Genomic DNA, 13,299 nt, shown 5'->3' with positions numbered 1-13,299 from the left:
AAAGGAGCAGAGCCTCTGCAGTAGCCTTTAAGTAAAATTAAGCCCCGTCCCTTTTGCACCACTCTTTCTGACACTAAACCCCAAATATAGGCTAAATCAAGACGAATAATCCCCATCCATCTCTAGGGTTTGCTTTCTGTTTTTATTTTTTATTCTCATAGCTTTTCAGGTTTTCTGTTAATTTACTGACACAAAACATTAAGTTAAAAAAATATATTACAAAAAGGTTTCAAATTCAAATAACACAATTAAATCAGAAAATATATGCAGCATACCAGACAATTCCAGGTTTTAAAACGTGTTACTCAAGTTTCCCAATGATTTCTTTCATGATAAATTCCATTCAAACACTAAACTATACTTGATTGATTTTTAAAATTTTTATGAAAAACATTCACAATTTAGCAATCATCAGTAGTCAGCAAGATGCTTATAGCATGTATACTGTATATGAGAATACCCTTGAAACACCAGGAAAAGACAATATATAGCACCACCTAGTGGACAAATACTGGTTGCTACTCTAAGGGTATGTGCACACACACTAATTACGTCCGTAATTGACGGACGTATTTCGGCCGCAAGTAGTGGACCGAACACAGTGCAGGGAGCCGGGCTCCTAGCATCATAGTTATGTATGATGCTAGGAGTCCCTGCCTCGCTGCAGGACAGCTGTCCCGTACTGTAATCATGTTTTCAGTACGGGACAGTAGTTCCACGGAGAGGCAGGGACTCCTAGCATCGTACATAAGTATGATGCTAGGAGCCCGGCTCCCTGCACTGTGTTCGGTCCGGTACTTGCGGCCGAAATACGTCCGTCAATTACGGACGTAATTAGTGTGTGTGCACATACCCTAAAAGTATTTGAGGGAAACAGTATTTGCAAATATGTACCAGAGATTTGTTCTTCACAGCTCATTCATTTATCACCTTATATATAAGAAATAACTATTACAGATTGCTGATGTCATCCAAAGAAATGCATATTAATAAAAAAACGAAGAAAATAAGTAACATGCAAAATTAAAATACAAAAAGAAAAGAGATTTTCGATTTTAACCCTATTGAATGGACTATACATATGGAGTTTCAAGGGGGAGCAATATGAAAAGGAAGCTATAGACATAAACACACAGGAGCATAGGGTTCCTTCTTACTACAGGATTGTTCTTATAACCTCGGCCCCAAGTGCACATTATACACAGTGAGGGGATGTTCACGTGGGCTATTTTCAGCCATTTTTTTAGGCCATAAACGCCCCGAAAAATTGTTAAAAATGCGGGTGCTGAACACCTCCAAACATCTACCCATTGATTTCAATCGGAAAAACGGCGTTCCGTTCCCACGGGGCAAAAAACGCAAGTTTCTTAAAAAACGGCTGAAAGTCAGGAGCCGTTTACCCTTGAAAACAGCTCCGTATTTTCAGCCGTTTTTTGTTAAGCGTGTGAACATAGCCTTACTATGGAGATCATTAATGTGCTGGTCAGTGAACTCGTCATTAGATCCCTGAGAACTATTTTCTGGCGTCTTGTGTGTGCGGTATTTCGTATATTCTTGGTCCTGATGTGAAACAAACTGGTCTGTTTTTCTGGTGTCTTGTGTTATATTCCACTTCACTACAAATCAAGCCCTTTTCTTGACATCACAGACATATTAGTAATGCCGCTGCCTTCAGGTGTTATAAAATCCGTTTCCCAGTAGTGTATTTTAAGTGACAAGATCTCAAGGACCAATGTTCTCAGTAAAGAAATACATCTGACACCAGTTTTTAAAGGACAGTATGTTCCAAGAACTACATCAGGTGAAAGCAACATTTAACATTACAGAGCGTAACCAGCACAATCCAAGGCTTGTCCATTAATATTCACCTACAGATGTAGCCGTCTTTATCTTGACTTTTAACGCATTAAATACACAATGGCTAGATCCCTTATCTTGACTTATCCAATGACTTTTCAATGGCTTTTGTTGTGGGATATTACTCTGCAGCAAGTTATCAGAGTCAAGATAAAGATGGCTACATCTGTAAGTTGCAGTGATGAAATAGACATATTCCCTGGGCCCGATATTGCATTTGGCATTCAATTAGACATGATAGTAATGGAGTGATGCATAGTGGATAAATGAAGCCACAAAAATGCTGTACGTCCACTAGGACCCTTGGGAAGTTTCATTGTAGAAAAGGGTTAGGGCGGGTTCACACATAGCGGAATTTCACTTAAATTCCGCTGCGGACACTCCGCAGCGTTAATCCGCAGCGGAGCCGTTTCTCCATTGACTTTCACTTTAATTTAGCAGTGTTCGTTTACACGATGCGTACAATTCCGCTGCGGAGCATAGGCTGCGGAGCGGAATTTGGTGTCCGCAGCATGCTCTGTCTGTTGCGGAGCAGTGGCGGACTGGTTGCGGACTCATGGCGGAATTTCTCCATTGACTTCAATGGAGAGTCAAAATTCCGCAATGAAGTCCGCAGATCTTATGTGTGCTGCGGAGCGTATTGTTTTTACTACCATGACATTTCTTCATTCTGGCTGGACCTATGTATTTCTAGGTCTACAGCCAGACTGAGGAAGTCAATGGGGCTCCCGTAATGACGGGAGCGTTGCTAGGAGACGTCTGTAAATAGTCACTGTCCAGGGTGCTGAAAGAGTTACGCGATCTCCAGTAACTGTTTCTGCACCCGGGACAGTGACTACCGATCTCAATATACATGTATCTGTAAAAAAAAATATAAGTTCATACTTACCGAGAACTCCCTGCGTCTGTCTCCAGTCCGGCCTCCCAGGATGACGTTTCAGTGTAAGTGACGGCTGCAGCCAATCACAGGCCAAGCACAGGCTGCAGCGGTCACATGGACTGGAGCGTCATCCAGGGAGGTCGGGCCGGATGCCGAAAGAGGGACGCGTCACCAAGACAACGGGCGGTAAGTATGAATTTCTTTGACTTTCACTAGGGAAAGTGCTGTCCCTTCTCTCTATCCTGCACTGAATAGGGAGAAGAGAAGCACTTTTCCTGCAGTCCGCAGCGGCCAGTCCGCATCAATTTTCTGCACATTTTGTGCAGATCCGCTGCAGAATCTGCAACGCAGATTCTGTGCGGCATTGATGCGGACAGTTGCGGAGGAATTCCGCCATGTGTGGTCATGCCCTTATTTCTTGAAGTTAAGGAGTAAAAGATGTACCGCACAACAAGTTGATACATAAAAGAGCACTTGTCTGTTTTAGTAAATACTTGCATTCCCCATCAATTAACAATTCTGGAGTAACTTTTTTCCAGGAACTCTGTGTTGTGCTGTTCCTCTGTTATTCCTCTTGGAAAGGTATGAATATATTGACAATTGGGCATTACCATTCCCCTTGTTAATAGGGTGTGTCCTTACAGAGTCCAAGACTGTCAGCACTGATTGGACAGTATGTAGGGACACAACCTATTTACAAGAAGGATAGTGCGGGTATGTTCACACACAGTGAGCAAAAAAGTCTGAAAATACTGAGCTGTTTTCAGGTGAAACAGCTCCTGATTTTCAGAAGTTTTTTTTAACAACTCGCGTTTTTCGCTGTGTTTTTTACAGCCGTTTTTGGAGCTGTTTTTCAATGGAGTCAATGAAAAACACCTCCAAAAACTTCCCAAGAAGTGTCCTGCACTTCTTTTGATGAGCCGTCATTTTACGCGCCGTATTTTGACAGCGACATGTAGAATAAAGGCTTGTGGGAACAGAACATCGTAATTCCCATTGAAAGCAATGGGCAGATGTTTGTAGGCGTATTAGGGGCGTTTTTTCAGGCGTAATTCGAGGCGTAAAACGCCCATACTACGTCTGAAACCACTGCGTGTGAACATACCCTGACGCTCAGACATGCCAGGAGAGCTACCTTGTCCTCCTCATACCAACATCATGTGAGAGAATGGTGCCGTTTCCACATCCAGACATCTATTTGTGACTCCTTGTGCCCTCATTTCCATTCTGGATGCTATGTATAGTGTAGTAAAGAGTCCATTATTGCAGTGTATGCAGTCCCAAAATGATGTCAATGTCTAATAATTAAATCTGTACATGTGTAAATGCGGCTAGGAGGAGATTCCTAGTCTCAGCTTCTATCAGCACTTGAGATGCCAGCCAAAATCTAGCAGCTTAGCCTGAGCGCAGAAAAGATGGATCATATCTAATCTTCTCTTTTTCATGAATGTTTTCACCGAGCCAAACAAATGTGACGGCTTTGGTAGGCCAGATTATAGCCAGTGGTTATATAAGGAAAACATAAAACGTAACTTTTACTTCATATTGATAAAAAAAAAGAAAGTTGCCCTTTAAAAAAGAGGGTGGGTCAAAAAATGCTATAGGGAAAACAAACTGACCCTGTTAAACCCTACCAGGTCACCCTGCCTAAACAGAGCAATGCCCCTACTCAAGGGACAGCCCCTTAATGCTACCCTGTAACTGTAAACATAGCTCAACTTCTACAAGTAACAAGTAGGCTGGGTTCACTAGACCTATTTTCAGACGTAAACGAGACGTATTATGCCTCGATTTACGCCTGAAAATAGGGCTACAATACGTCGGCAAACATCTGCCCATTCATTTGAATGGGTTTGCCAACGTACTGTGCCGACGACCTGTCATTTACGCGTCGTCGTTTGACAGCTGTCAAACGACGACGCGTAAATTGACTGCCTCGACAAAGAAGTGCAGGACACTTCTTTGCAACGTAATTTGAGCCGTTCTTCATTGATGTCAATGAAGAGCAGCTCAAGATTACGGGCGTCAAAGACGCCTCGCATAATGTGAGGAGAAGCTTTTACGTCTGAAATGACGCAGCTGTTTTCTCCTGAAAACAGTCTGTCTTTTCAGACGTAAAAGACAGTTCCCGTGTGCACATACCCGTACAGTTTTTAGCATGGATTTTAACCGTTTTCATTCGAATGATGAAATTTTCAGCAAGTCCAGGATAAAGTGGCAACTTAAAAATTTGATTAAAAAAGCCTTAATGGATGAGTCCCAAACATCTGTTCTTTTTAGTGCATTTTATTGCTAAATTTGTCTAAAATTATTTGCTCCAAAAAGATGTTGTATGGGCCCTCTGTTGTCTATGTCGGCCCCTGATCTATCCCCTAGTTACAGGGCACTCACTGAGTGGAACAGGTTTTAGCAACCACTGCCGCTCTCCCTGAAGAGGAAGCGGCGGTTGTCCAAATACAGACAGCAGGGGGAACTACTGTCCAAACACCCTGAACGTTAGTCTGTAACTTACACAGCTTATTTAAAACAAATATTTGACATAAGTGCACAGTCTAAATACTGAAAATCGCAACATGTATGGACTGAGTATGCTGTACTCTTGTCCATGGGCCGTGCCTAGCACAGTATTGCAGCTCAGCCACTCCGGCCCATGAGCTTGACTTGAGCTACCAGGCACAACCCATAGACAAGGGTGGCTCTGTTTTTAGAGAGAACACAGCAACTTTAACAACAAATCGGACTTTCCTTATTTGCTAAACTTGTCACGTGTGCACCAGATTTCATAAATGTTCTCTGTAGTTTACTGTTTGCAGAGTGTGGGAGTGAATGGTGACCTGTATTTCTATAACAGGAACATCCGTATAACCCTGAATAAACCTGTAATCATAGACCACATGGTTTTTACGCCATCTTAGGGGCATCTACAACCAGAGCGGTCAACATTGTATAATTAAAGGAATACTATACGTAAAGTCAGCTAATATTAGTGGAGCTTATAGAAAGAGCTGCTCCTATCATTTCCACATATGTATATTAATGTTTCTAAAGGTTCTAAGGGCAAGAGATACACTATATGGACAAAAGTACTGGAACAAAAAGGCCTAGGCCAAACTCTGAAAAACAACCCATAGCATTATCCCTCCTCCACTACAGCTGGCACAATGCAGTCAGGCAGGTAACATTCTCCTGTCATTCGCCAAACCCAGACTCGTCCATCAGACTGCCAGACAAGGAAGCGTGATTCGTCACGTCACAGAACACGTCTCCACTGCTCCAGAGTCCAGTAGCGGCGGCTTTACACCACTCCATCCAACGCTTGGCATTGTGCTTGGTGATGTAAGGCTGGCATGCAGCTGCTCACCCATAGAAACCCATGCCATGAAGCTCCGGGCACACAGTTTTTATGTTGATGTTAGGGTATGTTCACACGCAGTGTTTTCAGGAGTATTTCAGGGGGTTTACGTATCGAAAAATGCCTGAAAAAACGATAGCGGAACACCTACAAACATCTGCCCATTGAAATCAATAGGAAAAACAGCATTGAGTTCACGCGGGGCGTCTTTTTAAAACGACGGTCCGTAAAAAGAAGTGCATGTCACTTCTTGAGATGTTTTTTGGAGCCGATTTTCCATTGAACACTATGAAAAACACCTCAAAAAACGCCTTAAAAGAAGCCTGAAAAGAAGATCCCAATTTGGGTATGTTCACACGCACTGTTTTCAAACGTAATTCGGGCGTTTTACGCCTCGAATTACGCCTGAAAAAACTGCTCCATTACGCCTACAAACATCTGCCTATTGCTTTCAATGGGTTTTACGATGTTCTGTTCAGACGAGATGTAACTTTACGCGTCGCTGTCAAAAGACGGCGCATAAAAAGACGCCCGCGTCAAAGAAGTGCATGTCACTTTTTGGGACGTTTTTGGAGCCGTTTTTCATTGACTCCATTGAAAAACAGCTCTAATAACGTCCGTAAAATACGCTGCGAAAAATGCGAGTAGTTACAAAAACAGCTCCGTAATTTCAGACGTATTTTGCTACTGCATGTGAACATACCCTTAATGTCAGAGGAGGTTAGGAACTCTGCACTTAGGCCTTATTCACACGAACGTGTGCGTTTTCCGCACGCAATTTAGCATTTTGCGTGCGTTGCAGCTCTGTGTGTCATCCGTGAATGATTTTCACGCATATGCCATCCTTATGACACGCGGTTTTGATGTTTAGAAAAACAAATGAAGGAAGTGCTTTTATTTTTTCCTTCATTTCTTTATCTATTGTTGCGCGAATCACGCACGACACGCGGAAGTGCTTCCGTGTGCTGCGTGTGATTTTCAAGCACCCATTGACTTCAATGGGTGCGTGATGCGTGAAAGACGCCCAAGTATAGGACATGTCGTGAGTTTTACGCAGCAGACACACGCTGCATGAAAATCACGAAATGTCTGAACGGCCCCATTGACTAACATAGGTTCGTGCGACATGCGTTATTTTCACGCGCGTATCATGGACGTTAAACAAGTTCGTGTGAATAAGGCCTTATAGGAGGGAAGACATTTCACGAGCTGACTTGTTGCAATGGGGACATCCTATTACAGGACCACGCTGGAATTCAGTGAGCTCTTTAGGGTATGTTCACACGGCCTATTTTCATGTGAACATGTTCAGACGGAGCGTTTTTTGCAGCGTTTTTTTACACTTAAAAAAAAAACGGCCGCGAAAAAGAAGTGCATGACACTTCTTGGGACGTTTTTGGAGCCGTTTTCCATAGACTCTATTGAAAAAAGCTCCAAAAACGGCCGTAAAAAACGCAGCGAAAAACGCAGCGAAAATCGCGAGTGGCACAAAAAACGTCTGAAAATCAGGAGCTGTTTTCTCTTGAAAACAGCTCCGTAATTTGAGACGTTTTTGACTCTGCGTGTGAACATACCCTTAGGCCGGATTCACACTAGCTATTTCCTGCGGTTTTGATTGCAGAAAATGGTGCGTATTTTGCTGCGTTTTTTTCCATGCTGGGAGAAGGCGACATCCCCTCTGAAAAGCGCAGCAATTCTGGCCACTTTCTGCAGCAGGAATTGACGTGCTGTAGTCCGAAAAATACGCACCGCTGGTCAATTTCTGTTTGTAATATTTACGCAGCGTGTGGATGAGACTTGGTAAATCTCACCCACTTTGCTGCTACTGTATTCTGCTACAGATTTTCCGTCCGCAATTCCAAACGAAAAAAATATGCAGCAATTCCGCTACATGTGGACGAGCCCTTTGTGAAATAAGGCCCTGCCTACACTGAGACTTTTTGTAGTGCTGCTGATTGATCGACCTACAGTTGCAGTAGAAAGGAATACATGAAGATGAACGCAATCTTGCATACTGCAGCTGACACTCGATAGTTAAAATCAATCAGTAGCACTACAAAAGTCTCAGTGTAGCCCTGGCCTAAAGCAGTGAACATGGATGTAGACATTTTCATAGAAATAAGCCAAGTAACCGCAAGAAATATGTACTGCTTATCCACTGTGACAAATGTCGGTGCGGGGCGACCACTGGGACCCCGCAATCACTAAAATGGGGGACCACCAACCAAATGAACGTAGGGAGGAGGAGTTTGTATGGAGTGGAGGTCGAGCATGTATTCAGGCACTTCAGACAACTCTAGTGAAGTTACAGAAACAGCCGAGTGCTCTCCCTGATAACATAAGATAGATAAGGCCTCATGCACATGCGGTCTGCAATTACGGACCCATTCATTTCTATTGAGCACGGACACCTTCCTGTATATTCGAGGGCAGGTGTCCGGGCCGTAGAAAGCCTCCGCAAAAGATAGGACATGTCCTATCTTTTGCTTTTTACAGACTGTGCTCCCATACTTTGTATGGGAGCTCAGGCCAAAAATGTTGGTCGCTGTCCACGGCTCAAAATGGTATCTTATCAGCGTGTACTGGTACGGTCAAAGCAGCAGTGTGTAGTCTATTGTTATGGGTTAACTAATAGAATGTAAAATGCCTGTGAAATAAATCTTTATGAAAATGGATCTGCAATATAACGCCTCATGCCCACAACCGTGTGCGCTGCCCGAGTCCCGTCAGTGAGCCGAGGAAAGATAGGACATGTTCTATCTTTCCTCGGATCCGAGACTCGAACCATTTTTCACGGATCCGATTCACCCGCTAAAGAAAATGGGTCCGTGAAGACTATCGGGTGCCACTCGGATGCGTCAAAAACGGCCCGAGTGGCACAACGGTCGTGTGCAAGAGACGTGGAGCTTTATGTTTTTTCATATTCGCACAAAAAATTAGATAAAATAAAAGTGCGATTTGGTTATTTTTGTGTAATTGTGTTACCAGTAATGTTTTGTTACTTGGGGTCATAGTTGCTACTTAAAATAAAAACACCAGCACAGTGTTACTTTATCTGCTAACTGCATGTCCATGTGTTACTAACAGTGGCTGCAAAGCAACACATAAACCAGACAAAGCTGTGAACAGGTTCTTATCCACATATGAGCTGGGTGTGCTGGAAAAAGTCACCCGAGGCCTTTCACAACACAGGAGTAACCACAAGCCAAACAACACAACTTCACCTCTCCCATTATTAAGGCTAAATTGTAGCAAATGACTGGGAACGGATAGGTAACATTAAAAAATCAACAACCCTGTATGGTTAAATACCCTGCTATGAAGACCACGGCGGAGCAAGAAAATGTATTCAGATACAATAAATCTATCGTTTCATCTGAATACTTACACCACTTAAATCCCTCATTGCTTTGATAGACTGCCCCTAGTTTTCATGTTCATTTATTTAATTTTTCAATGTGGTTCATGAGAACCACACATTTTATGCTACCAAAATCAGCAAAACTCCACCAAAAACATTCTCTGTTCCTCACTTTCAAGACATTTCAGACATAATCGCATTTTGTAAAAAATAATTGAATTCAATCTATAATTTAAATTCGCTCTACACCAAAACCAATATTTATTTTATAGTAGGAGAAATTCTGGCACTTAAAATAGGATCAGTCAGTTCTCCTCATATATCTGATTTTTTACATTCTTGAATTCCCCATGAAATAACAATTCTGGAATATTGTATTCCTCTGGAAATTGATATTCTTCCTCTAGATGTGAGAATACATTGAGGATTGGGTGTTAACTTTTCCTTTCTCAATATGGTGTGTCCCTACACAGACTGAGGCCCCATGCACACGACCGTATTTTTTCCCCTCCCGTAAATACTGCCCGTAAATACGGGCCCTTTGTCACACGTTTTTAACCCGTATTTAACCCGTATTTACGGACCCGTGGCCGTAAATACGGGTCCGTTGTCATCCATATTCCACCCGTATTTACGGACTCGTAAAAAAAGGGGGGTTGGAAATGATGTCACAATCATGTCCAAACCGCTTAAAAGGGTCACATGATCGCTCAGACACCATTTTCTCTGCTTCTCTTTATTCAAAAATTGAAATCCCCTGACGTTGCCTAGCAACGCTCCTGTAATTACGGGTGCACACACGTAGCCACCCGTAATTACGGGAGCCCCATAGACTTCTATGGGCCTGTCCATGCCGTAATTACTGGAAGCCTCTTGTCAAAAGTTCCTCAGAAGAAAGCAACAGGAAGAGCTATTACTTTTACGGTAGGGATGGGCTACTTTCATCCTGCTTAGGCTCTGTATACACATCAGAAAATTAGCGTCGGATTCCGCCGATTCCGATTTTTTTCAGCTAGCGGGAAAAGGAAGCGTCCTGCTCGATCTTCATGCGGATTCCGCCTGAACCTCCCATTGAAGTCAATGGGAGGAGGAATAATCCGCAGCGGATTTTGCAGCGGTACCTGCCACGCAAAATCTGCCGTGTGAACAGGGGTTGATAAGGGGAATGGAAACACCCAGTTGTTCCTGGAGGAATAAAACAGGGACACCACAACACATAGTTCTAACAGGATGCTCCCGAATTGTTATTTTTTTGTGGAATGCAAAAATTTACTGAAACAGGCAATGTACAGAGAGCTGACCGTTCCTCTTTAAGGCTAAGTGCTGCTTATAGCCCCCTGCACACACGGCAGATTTTTTTGCACATTTTGTGCTTGCTGCAGAGACAACTCCACTGATTTTCAGTCACAGATATTTCTTCAACAAAATCTGAAGCGTGTACACGGGGGATTATCCATTTCTAAATATATTTTTAGAAGTTGAGAGTTGAGTTGAATTTCTGTCTAGTACAACTATAAAAAAAATCACAAAATCAATTTGAGTTTATTTAATGATAATTTTAAATTAAAAAGTAAAAAAAAAAAAAATTATATATATATATATATATAAATTGCAAAAAAATAAATAAAGAGATAAAGCAAAATCTTCATTTACAGGATAACATTTTACTAGACTTCATAAAACAAATAAGAAATATACTTATTAGGCTAGCTTCACACTGCATTCAAGCAGACCAAGCCGTCTCCTGCCCCAGAGTTATGCCTATACAGTTGAATGTATATATGTCATTGATTCGCTTTGAAAATAATTGATAGAGTACGGTACAGTATGCTTTTATTTTAAACAGTTGTTTTGAAAAGCGCGGTTGACTACCCTTTTTAATACAGTTGAGGCAAAGGTATGCTGACTTTTACTGGCCAAACGAACGATAAGGGGACACACTCTCTTGGCATATATATGTTTGTCTCATGATAGTCTATGGTCACGTTAGACATACAGGCTGAACAATTTTTTGGGTGTAAACACTTTTTTTTTTAGAAAAAAAACAAAAACATCCGTATGTCTTGCACTATAAATTGTTGCAGATTTTTGGTGCAAATCTACAAATCCGCCACATCTAAATGTAGCCTTTGGTAGAAAAATAATAAATGATAAAGAAAAATAAAATAAGTTTCAAATAAACTAAATATGATAGAAAAAAATAAAGAAGAAATTATAAAAAAGAAAAATAAATTATTAAAGAGAGCAAATCAGATGCACTATTGTTTATTTATATATATATATAAATAAACTTCTAAAATAAAATGTCGAAATGTTATGTCATTTAGGTTTGGATTCCATTAAAATTGGAGTAAATTATTGTACTAAAAAATTAGAACAGCCGTGTAGGTAAAAACGTCTAGTCAACTAAACTAAAGACTCGATTGAAAAATAATATAGTAAAGGATTTGAAAAATTAAAAAAATAAACAACTTGTAGGTAGAATTTTTGCTTTAGAGAACCCAAGTATAGCAACCTTCAGGAACGGGTGAATGAGTAAGGCAGGACAATACGTGAAGGAAGGCTAGATGTCCCAATACAAAACTCAGTCATATACATCTCTTTTGTGGAGCTGATAAAATAAACACTTTTGCCCTCTGCACTGGATTCCCATAAAAACACACACTTCTCTTTATGCTGACCTCCCCATTTGCTCCCTTCTTTTTTATTTAACCCTTTATCGAACCTTCTCTGAGACCTATTTTTCGTGGTTCAAATATTTCTTACCCAATGGATTTTTTTCTGTAATTCTCAAACTCTTTCAGTATTATATCAATTTTTCTACAACCTCCCTTTCTACCCACCTATGGTGAAGAGCTGGTCTTGCCTCAGAGACAGAACAGACATGAAAATGGTGAGACATCAGCAGCTTTTTTGCCTTCACCTAACTTTTGTCTTTTTACCCTCCTCTCCCTCTTCCCCACCTTTTTTCCTTTGGATCTGTCTCTTTTCTTTATCCATTCTTCCCACCTTTCTCTCTCTGCCTCTTGGCATCCTCTTTCTGTCTTTCCTCTTTGCACCCATCCAACTCGACTTCCAGGTCACCATTTCAGTTGATGGGATTCTCACTTCAACTGGATACACTCAAGAGGATTACACCATGCTGGGGAGTGATGACTTCTTTTACATTGGTGGCAGTCCAAACACAGCGGATCTCCCGGGGTCTCCTGTCAGTAATAACTTCATGGGCTGCCTTAAGGATGTAAGTATGAATGGAAGCATTAATGACTGGGGAACAACAAAACTGTTGTGTCCAATCTCCTTCAGAATTGGACACTATTGGTACTATAACCCTCTGAAAAAAAATATACAAAACAAATTCAAATTGTGAGGTTATGTTATTATATGTAGCAATGGAAGTTATTTTTTTTTCTAGTTAATCAATAATAAAAATCAGTAGGTCTAGTATTTATAGACTGTGGCTAGTATGGATCAACAGCTATTAGTCTTTCTGGGCTAGTGCTTTTGACTGTATCTTCTTTGCGCACTTTCAGATTATTCAATAACATTCTGGTTAGCATGATGCCAGTAGCAGCACCACTAGTTCCGCTGGACATTTAACCTTCAGAAAATATACTGTAGATTATTTAGAAGTACTAAGCAAGCAACAGTATGTGTTTCCCATAGCAGCAGCTTCAATATTCAATTCTAATGGTCATTCTGTAACAAAATATGCCTGCATGTAATAGTTATGATGGCCAGAGTAAAAATGGAGCCCTCACTATAATAGACTATTTACTATCTTCCAAAGGGAAGTCCAGCCGGAAGGGGAAATGAAAGCAGTCCCCCCACAGTTAGGGTATGTTCACA

At 41.4% G+C, this 13,299-nt stretch overlaps 1 protein-coding gene across 14 annotated transcripts in view; it reads left to right on the top strand.

Annotated features, from left to right (window-relative positions):
• NRXN2 (neurexin 2) overlaps window positions 1-13,299 on the top strand; it is a 760,118-nt gene that overhangs the window by 333,841 nt on the left and 412,978 nt on the right. For all 14 annotated transcript variants that reach the window (XM_075837456.1, XM_075837449.1, XM_075837451.1 and 11 more), the window contains one exon: window positions 12,530-12,691. In XM_075837456.1, the coding sequence (XP_075693571.1) occupies window positions 12,530-12,691 (162 nt within the window). The remainder of the gene's footprint in view (window positions 1-12,529; window positions 12,692-13,299) is intronic.

This window comes from Rhinoderma darwinii, chromosome 9 (assembly GCF_050947455.1).
Source record: "Rhinoderma darwinii isolate aRhiDar2 chromosome 9, aRhiDar2.hap1, whole genome shotgun sequence".
In the NCBI taxonomy this organism is placed as follows: Eukaryota; Metazoa; Chordata; class Amphibia; order Anura; family Rhinodermatidae; genus Rhinoderma; species Rhinoderma darwinii.
Note: the sequence above shows the minus strand (reverse complement) of the source record. Positions and strands in the feature narration are given on the sequence as shown.